Here is a 14,336-nt window from a genome sequence, read left to right as displayed (position 1 = left end):
GACGCCGGGCAAGAACAATGTCATACCGAGAAGCCCAGCGCCGCAATGATTTCACGACTTGTTGGCAAGCCGAGCTCTCCAGCGCATTGTTCCTCCGGAGTACATTATACTCCTCCCACAGTTCGTCAACTCGTTCCTGAACATCTGAGATGGTCAATCCCCCGCGCACACGGATGTAATCCTCGTACGCAGTCCTCTCAGCAATGGTCGTATTCAGCTCGGCCTCCAGATCCTTCTTATCGGACTCTAAGTCCTTATTATCGGCCTCCAGCTTCACTAAACGAGCCAGAAGCTCGTCATTCTTCGTCTGATCGGCTATAGCTCTTCTCTCAGCTTCGTCTAAAGCCGAAGAGTACAGCCGTTTCCAGTGAAGTATCTCCATCTCCTTGAGTACAAAGCAGCTATATTAGTTCGGCAGCTGTACCGAGCAGATAGTAAAATACAACAGGAGTAAAGGCGAGTACGCAAAGCTATACGAAGACAAGTGTAGAGAATTTTTCATTCACAAGGAAAATTTTTTACACTAGGGCTTCAAGGCCATTTTACAAGGAAGAAACTAGACTAAGAGAAGGGAGACGAAATCATACTCCGCCAGCTTCGTCTCCGGCTCCTCGGTCTGGTACAGCTTCTTTCTCTTGGGCTACCTCAGCCTCGGCCTCGCCTCCTGCCGGCCTCGCCTCCGCCTCCTGATCGGCTTCCTCCTCCGGATGCCCGGCCCGCTCGACTTCGGCCTCCGGCTCCAGCGGCTCGGCCTCACCCTCTCCGTTGTAAGTCGAAGCGGGTGAAACGGGTCCCACGGAGGCAAAGATAGCCTCCAGGTTCTCGTCCCGATCAGCTCGACAACTCCGGACTCGGTCTGCAGAAAGCAGGACCGAGGATGAAGCGAGCTCCTCAAGGAGCGGCAGATTCTGAAGCCGAGCAGCTATCTCTCGGCTGTACAGAGGCAGCACGACGTCGGGCCCCTGCTCGCCCTTATCGGCAATTAGCCTTACCAGACTACCGACAAAGGCCGAGAACTGGCTGCTCAAAAAGAGTCTCTCCGTGTAGGCACGGAGACCCTCTCCTTGGGCAACCACGGCGGCAGTATCCCTCCGTTTCGTCTGCTCTCGCTGGATGACGAGCTGGTTTTTGGCAAACTGAGCTTCATCCTGGGCCGAAATCCTAGCAGCCCTGGCTTTCTCAAAGTTTGCCTCAGCCTGCTCGGCCCGGTGACAAGCAGCCGCCAATTTCCTCTGCATCTCGGCATAGTCGTTGGACGCTTTGGAGAGTTCGACGGCGACGAGCTTGGAGAGCATATCATTCCTCTGAAAATGGATAAGGAAAAAAGTTAACAGAGGGCACCAAAAATACAAGACAGAAGCCAAGCCAAGGAATCAAGAAAACAATTCACCTCGGCGAAGTCCGTGGGCCATAAAAATGGCTCACAGATATGCTCCGAAGGAGGCGCCAAGACCACGTCTTTCTCTGGCGCCCTTGGGGGCTTCTGGGTCTTCCCCTTTTTGCTTGCCGAAGTCGACTCCGGCTTCTTTGGACCCGAAGAGGTCTTTTGCCTCTTCGGATTCTTCTCGGCATCAAGCGCCGAGCTGGTAGCCTTCTCTCTCTCCGGCTCCACAAGCTCGGAGGACTTTCTGATAGCCTTATTCAACATGAACACTGCCAAAAAGCAAGAAAGCAAAGTCAGATTTTCTTCGTTAAAGCAGTAGAGCATAAAGATAAAGAGAAATCCTCACCCTCGGCCTCTTCGTCCGAAGACGAGATGTCGAACACGACGTCGCCCTTGACGAGCTCAGACTCCGTGTATTGTTTCCTAACTATGGGAATCTTGTTGAGCTCGCCATCGAGCTCGTCCAACGGTTCAGGCCGAGGGTGACGGATAACGGACTCCGGCCCTCTCCAGGGAAAACTAGGAGCCGCGGTCCTATCATAGTAGAAGAAGCGATTTTGCCACTTCGGCCACTTCGTTTTACAAAAGGCCCTAAAGGGCTGTAAAGGGATCAAGTAAAACCAAGACCCCTTCCTCTTAAATTGAAAGAATTTAAGGATCGCCTTCAAAGACAAATCCCTTCCTAACCTACGGAGTTCGGCAGCGAAGGCCGACAAGTGCCTCCAAGAGTTCGGAGTCACCTGGCCTAAAGGAAGCTGAAAAAAATCTAGTAAATCTATAAAGGCAGAAGGGAGGGGGAAACGAAGCCCGCATTCTAAGCAGGCCTCGTACACGGTGACGTAACCCTCCGGCGGGGAGTCAGCCCTGTGATCACCGTCAGGTACCACAGCCTTCCCCCCAGGAAAAGAGTATTTTTCGTAAAGGGATATCACAGTATCCTTACTCAAGATACTGTGAAAATACTCTACGGTCTTCTCCCCGGATTCTTTCCGGCTAGAAGACCCCTTACCCCCTTTCCTAACGCTACCCGACTCCGAAGAAGAAGAAGAAGACATTTTTCTTACTTTTTGAAGGTGAAGGTAGTCTGAAGAAATTTTTGAAAGCGGAAGGAAATTTTTCACGCAGAAGATAGAGAGTGCAGAAGAAGCCAATAGCAAAGGTGTTCAAATGATGAAGAAAGACGGTATTTATCAGATTTGGAAAAGATTTCAAATCATCGCACCGTTTCATATCCCACCTTTTCAGGATTCAACGGCCGGATTTTACTGTCGCATTTAATGCCGCATTTAATGCAGTCACGCGCAGGGCACGTCCCCTGACTTCAGCCTCCCCCGTACCCTTTTCCAGAATGCCGAAGTGACTCGCTTCGCCGAAATGAATCACTTCGCTTTTCGGGGGGGGTAGTGATGGGGTACGTACTAAACAAGCCCAATAGCAGTGACAGCTCGGCCAGCCCAAAGCCCAAGAGTTCAGTTCGGCATTACCAAAGAGTTCGGCCTCAGCCTACAGCTCGGTAAAAGCCAACCAATCAAGCTCTGCTCTCAGGTCGGCATCAAGCTCTACTCTCAGATCGGCAACCAAAGCAGTTCGGTCTCGGTATTCGACCGAACAAGGAGTTAGTGGACCCATACCGGATGTCCAACACACCCACTACCACGTGATGTCAGTTCAGGCCACGATCGTAGGCCATGACCTACGCTTCACCCACGATCTTAGGCCATAACCTACACGACATCCACGACTTAGGGTGGTGACGCAAGCCATGATCTGAGTTCATTATATAAATAGAACTTAGATCTGATAGAAGAGGTTAGAATCTCTCTAGAGAAACAATCATATAGCAAGTCTGTGTTGTAAGCTGTATTTGGCAGATCAAGCAATACAAACCTGCCCCCATTTCTCCCCGTGGACGTAGATTTACCTCAGTAAATCGAACCACGTTAAATTCTCTGTGTCGTGATTTATTTTTACGAGCATTTATCATCATCAATAATTCGCGGAATCATCAAAACCTAAATAATGGAGTTCGTATTTTTAGACGATATGAAAGAATGATGAAACATTCTGTATTTCACGTAGAAAAAAAGTTAACACCGTTTAAACATATATAACGGAATATACTAAATTGAAACATGAATAAAACTTTTTTATGATTTATGATAATTTCAAACTTTTTATACTAATATGAAACAAAAGTGATATATTTTGTATGAGTTATGTATTTACCTTTGATTTTTTGTGTCATTTTAATTCATAGACAACACTTTCCTATGATAGATAGTAGAATGGAAGTTTCTAATTAATAGATGAGAAACTATATATATACTTTTAGCAATGACTATGAATAGTACTTGAGGGATTTTTGTAGCATTTTTGATATTTTTGGATGAAAATAATCCTAAATGACCGTCACCTCACGACCATGGAGTGCATATTTTGACTTTCTACTTAACTATATTAAATATGATATTTTCCTGGACTTTTCACCCAATACTAAATGTGATATTTTCCTCACATTTGGATACATGAAATTATATTTCAAATTTATGTTGTAAATTTATCCAAAATAAATAAATATAATAATTCTCATCTCCTTTTCATGCAAAAATAATTTGAAATATTCTATGACTCCTTATGTACGAATAAACAAGACATAAAGTATCGTTTTGATTAAATTTGAATATTTCCACTTAGTCATTTTTTGATAAAAGTAGAATATATGTAAAGTGAATCTTAGAAATTACTATTAGCTTTTTCCTATTATTTTCATTTTACATGGTATCATAAGAAGAAATAAGGAATGAGGAAAAAGAAGAAATGCAAGGGAGAGAGGAAGAAGAAGGAAGAAAAATAAGGATATCTTATTAATTAGAGTGAATTGCCTCAAAACTTCCTAATTTTTCGGTTTGTGACACCACAGGTCCTAACGAAAAAAATAGCGCCAGAGGACCCTAACGTTAAATATAATCACAAATCACATTTTTTCGGACGAAAACATCCTTAGGCCCTAAAAGGGCATTTAAGAAAGGGAGAGAGGAAGAAGAAGGAAGAAAAATAAGGACATCTTATTAATTAAGAGAGAGAGAGAGAGATTTGATTTGACGTAAAAAAAATTTAAGTTTAGAAAAAATTACAGCATAAATATCATTTGAAGTATCTAAAGAAATGGAGTATCATATTTAGTACTTTGAGTGGAAATTCCAGGAAAATATCATATAAATGAGGCATATGAGGTGCTAACTGAAATAACTATATGAAAATCCACATAAAGCATCACTAATTATGTGTTATGATTTAAATAATCTGTGGTTAAGTAGTGATTATTGCAGTGGTTAAGCTTTAATAATATATGTGCCTCTTAAGTGATATGAGGAGAGCATGCATTTTGTACAATTTTGTACACTAGCTAGCTAGCAATTATTATCGGCATTAGCTCATAAAGTAATCCAACAGAAGGTGCATGTCTTAATTATATGTTCATAATCATCACCAACTTCTTTTTTCTTAATTTAATAGTAGTATTTCTTAGAAAATAGAAAGTTTGCACATGGATTTATTTTAAAACATTTGCATGGAGTTAGTGGCGGACGCAGAAAATTGTTATAGTAGGGGCTATATATTCTAACTTTTGGATGAAATAATAAATTTCCTATATTTTGTTGTTTTAGTAGGGGCTTTTGCACATGATTTACATAAAATACTAACAAAATTATAATGTAATGCAACTAAAATAATAAAAAAATGATTTGGGAAGGGCTTAAGCCCCTCCCTAGTAACACCTGTGTCTGCCAATGCATGGAGTATCTTTTTGCACCAACTTGTACTTTTTTATTTGCAAATATATAAAAAAATAACAAAAAAAAGTTTTAAAAAAGGGGGGGCTTGAAGAAAATTGGGGACTACATACATTAACGTAGCGATCTAGAATCTGATTTTATTCCTCTAATTTATACCCACAATTGGATTTAAATAAGTTATTACTATTGTTTAATCTCAATTTGTTGCCGTCCCATATTCAATGCGCACAAAGAGCTACCACAATGGATGAAATTATAGGAAAAATTTTGTACTCCCATATATCTTATCTGGGCATGGAAGGCTTCTAACATACCTCATCAAGTAAACAAAGTAAGTCACTGCGTTTTCATTTTTCATTGCACAACAAAAAAAACGTCTGTAATTTTTATTAATACCATTGGTGAATTGAGTAAATGATGAGTCACAATAATTAACTTTACAACATACATTTCCGTTACCGATCTTGACATATTCGAAAATCAAAGACTGAGTTGAGCCTCTATAAATACAATATCAATGGCAATGGCTGATCATCATCTACTCGATCTGTTGTTTTCTGGCCTCCTTGATTTAGCACACTCTCCGAATAAAGAAAATCTCACACCTTTGGGTGGACGTGAAGGAGTGCTCTGCATACGGAACACAAGTTAGTTTGGGGATATAATGTCGCCCAGTTTCGAATGAGATTAGACTTGAAATAGAGAGCCTACCTTTCTCCTTCCTTGAGGTTTGCGGTTATTCCAACAGAACAAGGCGCTGCAACCACCTGCACCCGTGCTAGATTCATATCCCCTGCAAAGAAAATAGGAAATGTGAAGACGTGACAGATGCACGAACAATTCACTCTCACTTTACTATCAAGAGCAATCAAACAGAAGTATACTGTCACCTCAAGAGAGAAGATCATCCTTTTCTTTTAAGTTTATGCATATCAAACAGATTGTTTTTCATTCTTAAACTTGAGATCTCTCTTAAGCATTTTGATTGAGAAATCTGAAATGATTAATTAAATTCACTTACATATTATCTGGGAAGCTAGAATTATGCAGCAAGCTCGGAGATATGGGGTAATGACCAATCTTCTTAACTTTCTGATCCTTCTGATGTGACATTCCATCGTTAATTTTCAGTACTTTAATCTCGCGATGTAACTCATCTTCCCATTGCTGCAAGGGCCTATCTAGAGAATCCTTTGATTTCAACTCATTTGGATGATCAATGCCATCCTGTGGCAGCACTTGATTCGTTTCTGGTTTCGAATGGCTCGATCCAGCGGCTCCTCTGTCCATTGCCTGCAGCCATGCAGTTTCCAATCTTTGCTCGTGGATGATGGATTCAATTCTCCGCAAAGGAAGATCTGACTTGCCATCTTCTGAAGTACTCACGTCTGCAACGGAGGGTTTGACTCTGTGCAATACACTTATTTTAACCTCCACATTCCTTCGTAAAACTAATTCAAATACATTGGTGATACTGCTAAGAAAACCTTCTGCTCGGGTCTTGATATTACTATCATCAAACGCAATGTGAGCAATAAAACCACCTGTATAAAGAATAAAAGAAGTGCTCAGAAATTTCGCTAAAGAAAACCTCCTAAGCATGCACTTGGCATGACCATGCTATTACATATACAGGAAATGATATGAGAAAGAGTGATGAATTCAACTGCCAGTGACATATAATGTAATGCATGATCAACAATATGTTTAATTTTCTGAACCAGAGTAAGACAGAGTCAAGGGTATCACAATTTTAATGAACAAGACAGCAGAAATATTAATTGAAGAGAATCTAAATAACAAAAAAAAGAGTTCCTCAAGTTTTCACCTAACCAACTAAACACTGATTTCTCAAGTAAAATCTTCCACACACCTCCTACAACGCAATAAAATAAGATAACCCTACAAGTAATCACATAATTATAACTAAATTAAGTAAATAAATCATTCAACGGCTTTAATTAATCTTCTTTTTGTTAGTTGATATTTGGTATATATCCAAAAGGAAAGGATTGTAATCCTATCAATATAAAAAAAATTCCCTTCTTTCATATGCTTTTAAGTGTTATAATCACCTGAAAAGATTTAATTCCTACCAATATGGATACACTCACACACAACACTCACAAATACAATGCAGTGTCGTGTAAACTGTTATCCTATAAAGCAGATCGAAAAAAAAACTGGAAATGCCATCGTAATTCATTCGTATGGATATTTTTACCTTTCATTTCAGACAAACCAACAAGCTTTCCATAAGAATGAAGCAGCAGCCTCAATGTCTTAGAATGGCACTTCTCAATACACTGGAGCCAGATATTATTCAACATATTTGAATCCATGCATGTCATTGTCATTTTACCAGTTGCACAGTCACCATTTGAGTCAGTCTGACTATCACTATTACTGAATTGTCCTTGATTGGGTTTGTCCATTAGTCTGACTGGTTTCTGAGCAGCAACCATAAATGATGATGGAGAACCTGATTTCTCAGGTGCAAATTGTGCATCTGAGTTCTGCTTAGGGACTGTAGCTTCTCTATACATACTCATGTGCTCCTCGTCAGTTGCCTTTGAACTGTGTCGTCGACTACTGGTAGACTGAGTTCGATCAGGAGAAGACAGAGAACCTAATTGTAATAGGGTTGCAGTGAACCAGGTTGATCGTTCAGTTGATACTCTGAGATGCTTTTCTGCCTCAGACAGTAGCGTTAATGCATGCTTCAGCCTGTCCAATTCTCTTTCAGTCACTGAAAATTCAACCATCAATGATTTTAGTAATTATGAGAACACCTCAGATTCCAGTACTGGATTAATTAAGTATTTAACACTTCAAAAATTTAGAGGCAGGGATACTATTTAAAAATCTTACTCGTATATTCATTAATTGAGTCATAGGATCAAGCATGCAGGACCAGGGAGCATTGGCTCGATATAAAAAGTACAAAAAGTGACATCACATGTTGAAAGGTTTTGCTGGTCCAATTGCAGCAGATGGGATATGTATACTTAGTAGGCAGCATGTTGAAAGAACATGATTTAAATTACTATGCGAAGTGATACTATTTAAAAAAGTAAGCATGTTAAGCAGCAAATGTTATCATTGATTCATCTCCTCCACCAACCCCACCCCACAATAAATTCTTCATATATAAGTAACTTGAATGTGGCAATAAATACCAAAAATTTACATTTATGAGAAAAATAAAGTTGAATAGTTGAGAGGATGCCACAAGTAAAACATTTCCATACACAGCGAACACCACACCATTTGTTTTATTTTATTTTTTATTTACTAGGGGTAGAAGATTGGAAAATCCATTTAACATTGTGATAAATAATTTTAGAGAGAAATACTCATTCAATTTGGATCATTGTCATCCAACTGCAGCTGTACAGAGTTTTTTTTTTTTTTTTGTTTTAAATTATTCAGAGATCTCATATCTAGGTCTAATGAGGGCTACCCTCTTTGTGCAACAAATTTATTTAAAATTGCTGACAATAAAATGGGGATGCCCAAAAATAGACAACGATTTATTAACTAAAACTGAAGTGGAAGTTGAAATAAATAAGCTTATAGAGAACAGTTTAGCACAGAACTGTGTCCATTACACAAACGGTTCATAGACAACCATTTACTTTAATATATTAATAGATATCAACTAAGATTCTTTTAAGATATTTTCTTTGAGAAGGGCAAAAAACAATCATTTGAAATCTTATGCAATTATGAGTTTTCAATTGTTTAAGCCTAGAATGAAATAAAAAGCAGTTGAGTAAATGAAGAGGCAAGTATATCTATAAACAACGGAATGGGCACAAAGAGTAAGAATAGTAAAAACACATTTGATGCTCAATGGAAAAAAATGACATATTAAATGTTAATGGAGATTGGAGATTGCTCAAATTCACCAATAATGGTTACTTTCTGGGGTTATCAAGATATTTACTAGAAAAGACCAAGTAGTGGAATGCTAAACAGAGTACACGAGATGAACTTACAAGTTCTCCCATCAAAGAATAGAAAGTTGTGCTTTGCATCAGCATTCAAATAAGTCCCAGCAATAATATCCACAATAAGTGTCACCAATTGAGAAATTAGTACTAATGGATCAACACCCGAATCCATCATTTCCCTGGCTCTTCTAACTGTCTCTGTAGCATTTGATGACATTGCCAACTCCAGAAGCTCCAGTAGTTTATCCTCAGAGACAACCCCCATCTGCATAAGGAACATTGTAATTTTTTTTATCATAATTCAATAGACTATTCAACCTGGTTCAAAGTTGTAGAAATCAAATAATCTATTGATATCCTCATGCACTTTCTTTCGTTTTTTGTGTGGAAATAATCCACATGCACTTTTTTACTGATCAGATAACAATACAACCTCTTATTTAAGCAAGAACAAGTTTTCTTTTAAAAAACTTAAATGGGCAAGAAAAATGCAAAAAATAGTAGTCATTCCTCCGCATGCAAGTCAGAAAGAAAATACTATTCAGAGTCACAAGGCAGGGCAACGAAGATTTAACTAAAGATTTAAATATGGGTTTTGTTAACTTACAAGTTCATTCACCAGGGACTTAGTGATTCGTTTCCCAAACAAACTCAACTGGTCCAACATTGTTTCTGCATCTCGTAGTGAACCATCTGCATTTGAAGCAATCAACTCCAATGCATTTGGATCAGCATCTAAATTCTCATTAGTTGAAAGCTTCTTTAGGCGAGTAACAATATCACCATTGCTAATCTTGTTGAAAATGTGCTTCTGGCACCGAGTCAATATCGTGTGGGGTACATTCTCAATATCAGTTGTAATGAGTACAAAAACAATGCACGGCAATGGTTTATCAAGGAGTCGAAGAAATGCCAGCCATGTTCTTGAGGGCAGTAAATGGCATTGATCAATGACAAAAATCTTGTAATGTTGAAGTCCTGAGGGATGAACTGCCAATATGTTTCTTAACAGATTTTTCAGTTGGTCGATTCCCTTCTTATTAGAGCCATTAACTTCTTCAAGATACCTGCTCTTTCCAGACAAGAAGTCAGCACATTCTCTGCAGATCCCACAGGGTTTACTCTCTTCAGTGGCAATGCAATTCAAAGCAGCAGCAAAGATTCTAGCCGCTGAAGTTTTTCCAATTCCACGAGCACCTTGGAATAGATAAACAGGAGCAATCCTCCCTCTTGAAACCGCACTCATAAGAGACTGAATAACTATATTTTGGCCAATTATTTCGTCAAAAAACATTGGCCTATATTTGTGGCTCAGGCTTCTGACATTCTCAGGAGAACCTTCTTCATGCGCTTCCTCATTCAAAGCTACTAACTCAAGCCCTTCGGGACTTCTACAACTTGAAGACCACCTCCTACCATCCAACCGGCTCAAGGCTTCTAAATCAAGCTCAGCGAAATTTGTTGAGAGCTCATCATCACTATTCCCACTTCTCATGGATAATCTTCCATCAGCACCATTGTCAAGGAGAGGAACGAGGCTTTGACCTGCTGTCTTGGAGCTGAGTCTCCTCTTGCTGGAAGCCAAAGATAAGCGATTATGTCTTCCATGGGACGGGGTCTGACTTCCACAAAACAAGATGCTTCCTTTTCTTCTTAGAGCATCAGAAAGAGAAGGAGAACAAGAACTACTATATCTAGACTTTGGTGTCGACCTTCTAGACCAGTAACAAGGTATTCCACAGCCCTGACGACCAGGCAAATCCAACTGGTTGACCTCATCATCAGCACCATTCAATGACCCAGTGGCGGCATCCCACGACTCAACGGTACTTGGGTTCTTAATGGCACATCTATTATAAGAGCTTGTTGACAATGCTGGTGTGCTATACGAAAGAGAATCATCCTCCTTCCTATGCGTCCTCAACAACTTTGAGGGTGAATAAGACCAACCCTTATTCTTAATCCTAGCAAGCAAAGGTGATATTGCAGAATCTCTACCTAAATCCTCGGAATTGCAATAATCACCATTATCATCAAACTGATCCACCAAAGTTGCCAAATCATCCCTCCTTCTCGCACCAGGGGAGCATTCTGCTACATTCTCAGCATATCTACTTAAAATCATCCTCATTTGCAACTCCTCCTTCTGATGTCTAGAACTAGCACTAGAATAACTACTCCTCTTCGTTTTCTTCTTAATAGTACGCCTAATAGATGGTGTAAAGTTAGAATCTTTACATTTAGACATCAAAGAACCGTACCTATCACTAAAATAACCATCACTCTTGGAATCATTTCCACCAACATTCAAGCTATCCGACTCAAGACTCCCTTCTCGAGTAGAGGAGGACCCCTCATCCTTACCACTCTCACTATCAATCTGCCTACTCCTCTCACTCTCAGATTTCTGATTTCTCCAGTTACATAAATAAACCTTCCTCCTATCCTCATTCGCTTTCGAAATGCCTCCACCACTAACATTACTACTACTATTATTATTAATAAAGCTATCGCTACTTCCAACAAGCAATCGTGGCTGCAAAATGTGTGAAGAGGAAGAAGCAACGGCGTTACCATTCTTGTAGGTGAGAGATCTTGCAGAACCAAGCGGCGGCGAGCGCCAAGACGAGGAGGTTCCGGGGTCTCGTAGCACCCTCGCCGCCTTTCTGATTTGCGTCAGCTCCTTCTTCAAATGCAAGTTGCTCGGCCGGGGATCAATCCCGCCGCCGTCACGGGGTTCAACTGACAGCATAGCTCAATACAGCCACCGCCGCCGGACTGAATTAGTAAAGTAGAAAGACGATATGATTCAATGCCACATTTTGTTTAGAAATGCAGATCTGTAGATCGTAATAGCCTTTCTTTAACGAGCATCTCTGCTCCACCTAGCATAAATAATGGATTACAAGGCAATAATTACAGCTCAATTATCCCACGGTTTGAGGCGCACACAAAATTATTGAAATGTGAAAACACCCCTTTTTCCCTCCTTCGCACTATTTTGCAGTAATGAGATTCCGTTTTTTACTCTAGGGCTTGTTTGGTCTGAGTTCTGAGTCACCATGGAAATTATAAATTCGGCATTCAATATTTGATTCCTTTTGTTAAATTTCTAAATGGCCGTTTTGGATTTAAATTAAATGGAATATACTAAAGAATAGTCAAATTAATTTTAAGAGTTTCCGATAAATTTCAATTTAAAGACCTACTGTAGTAAGTATTTATTACTACCCCCATTCTAATTTGAATTGTCTGTAAAAATTAGTTATTTTCTATTTCTGATTTCAATTTAGAGACCTATTTATGAGTATGCCTATATTTTCTGTGCTAACTTTTTGGATTATGAGAAGCATCCTTAAATGATCCTTAATTCGTTGATTTTCAGTAGACTTTATAAGAGTTCACTCGTGTAGGCTATATGAATTGCTTGGGATATTTTAGTCTCTCTAATTTATATTTCTTTATATTTTAGTTTTTAAAAGGGATTCCCAGCTAGCATTTAGTTTCAACTTTCAACTATTCAAATGGACTACTTTTTTTTGGTTTTCCAATGTAATTCTCGGGACTAATCCCTTGCCGACAGCTAGAGGACTAATTCATCATCTCAACGGTCAGTGCATTAATCGATAGGGAACTGCCAAATGGTTAGCTCCATTCATACGACTTCATAGTTTATACTTAAAGGACGAGGTGTTGGACCACCACATCAATCATGTTGGTTTTTAAATGAACTATTTTAGAAATCACTTACCATAGTAATTCTTATACTAGGGACCAAACGACCGCTTATTTAGTGGCAAAACCACAGTTAGGCCAAGCCACCGCTCCAACAAAGGTTTTTGCCGGTGGGAGGTCTATGTTTTCGTCGTGTTTATGAGAGTGAAAGTGAGGAGTTATTCAAGAAGAATACCTGATAGGCCCATTAATTGTTTTGATATTGGGCTTGCTTTAATGATTATATTGACTGGGCCATTATCTTTTACTAGCGAAGTGGATATGTAATATGTTTATATGTTTGGAAGATGAAATTGATGGACTGGTTGCCCTCCACAATAGAGTTTGCAAATTTAAATGATTTTGATTAATTTACAGTTATTATATAGTACTTCCTCCGTCCCATTAGAAATACAACGTTTTTTTGAGTTATTTCATTAAAAATAAAACGTTTCTAAATTGGAAATATCAGTATCTCTACTTTTTCAACTCTCTTACTTTCTTCTCTCCTCAATAACTCATAAAACAACACTATATAAAATCTTGTGTCGAAAAGCAAATATTACATTTCTAGTATGACTGAGGGAACAATTTATAATTATTAACTAAGCAGTGAATTAAGGAAAATGATGGTTTGTGTGTGTGAGTTGCCCAAGCGGTAGAAAGATTAATAATATATGAGGCTAAAGGTCTCGGGTTCGAGTCTTCCATAGTGCGGCCTTTAAATTTATATTCATTTAACTATAAAAAAAGGAAAATGATGGTCTAACAGTAAGTAGTAAAGCCTGATTCATTCGCATGAATATGACAATTAAACTAAAAATAGCCCGAATACAATCATCATGAATTCCATCTCCTATAATGGAATAACCTATTTTCAATATACTACTATTATTTAATATTTTGAGGATCTTTTTAGATCAATTTTGTTATGGATATTAGATAAATAATTTCATTCCAATATGTGATCAGATACTAGTCCAGTTATCTTAAATTGATAACCAACAATTATGTTAATAACCTAAATTATAGATGTCAACATAAAGATATTTTTATGTCAACGACTTTCGTTATAGATGTCAACACGAAGATATTTGTATGTCAACTAAATGTAGTTGACATACGCATATCTTATGTTGACATCTATATTTGCATGTTAACAAAAGACATACACATGTCAATTACATTTAGTTGACATACAAATTTCTTCGTGCTGACATGCATCATATAGGTTATTGACATATTTATTAGTTATCAATTTAAAATAGTTATCAACTAATCATATCTCATATGTGTTATGTATATATTTATAATTTATTTATTGAAAAATAGAAAGGAGAAGGTCACTTCAAATTGAAAGTTGTACTATTATTCTCAATTTCTGATTTACTTTACGTCCCAAGTTACTTAAGTCATATTTCTTTTTGAATTGTTCCAAATTATTTGAGTCATTTCTCTTTTTTACTAAAAACAAAACATTTAATC

The 14,336-nt window shown here is 38.5% G+C and overlaps 1 protein-coding gene across 1 annotated transcript; it reads right to left on the bottom strand.

Moving 5' to 3' along the window:
* Positions 1 to 5,531: 5,531 nt before the first annotated feature.
* On the bottom strand, positions 5,532 to 12,170 carry LOC121755966 (protein STICHEL-like). Its single transcript, XM_042151416.1, has 6 exons — positions 9,745 to 12,170; positions 9,183 to 9,402; positions 7,406 to 7,930; positions 6,203 to 6,725; positions 5,893 to 5,974; positions 5,532 to 5,811 (listed from the first exon to the last, which is right to left on the bottom strand). The coding sequence occupies exons 1-6, from the start codon at positions 11,887 to 11,889 to the stop codon at positions 5,716 to 5,718; spliced, it is 3,591 nt and encodes a 1,196-aa protein (XP_042007350.1). The 5' UTR covers positions 11,890 to 12,170; the 3' UTR covers positions 5,532 to 5,715.
* Between the last annotated feature and the right edge of the window lie 2,166 nt (positions 12,171 to 14,336).

Source organism: Salvia splendens, chromosome 11 (assembly GCF_004379255.2).
Source record: "Salvia splendens isolate huo1 chromosome 11, SspV2, whole genome shotgun sequence".
Taxonomy (NCBI): Eukaryota; Viridiplantae; Streptophyta; class Magnoliopsida; order Lamiales; family Lamiaceae; genus Salvia; species Salvia splendens.
Note: the sequence above shows the minus strand (reverse complement) of the source record. Positions and strands in the feature narration are given on the sequence as shown.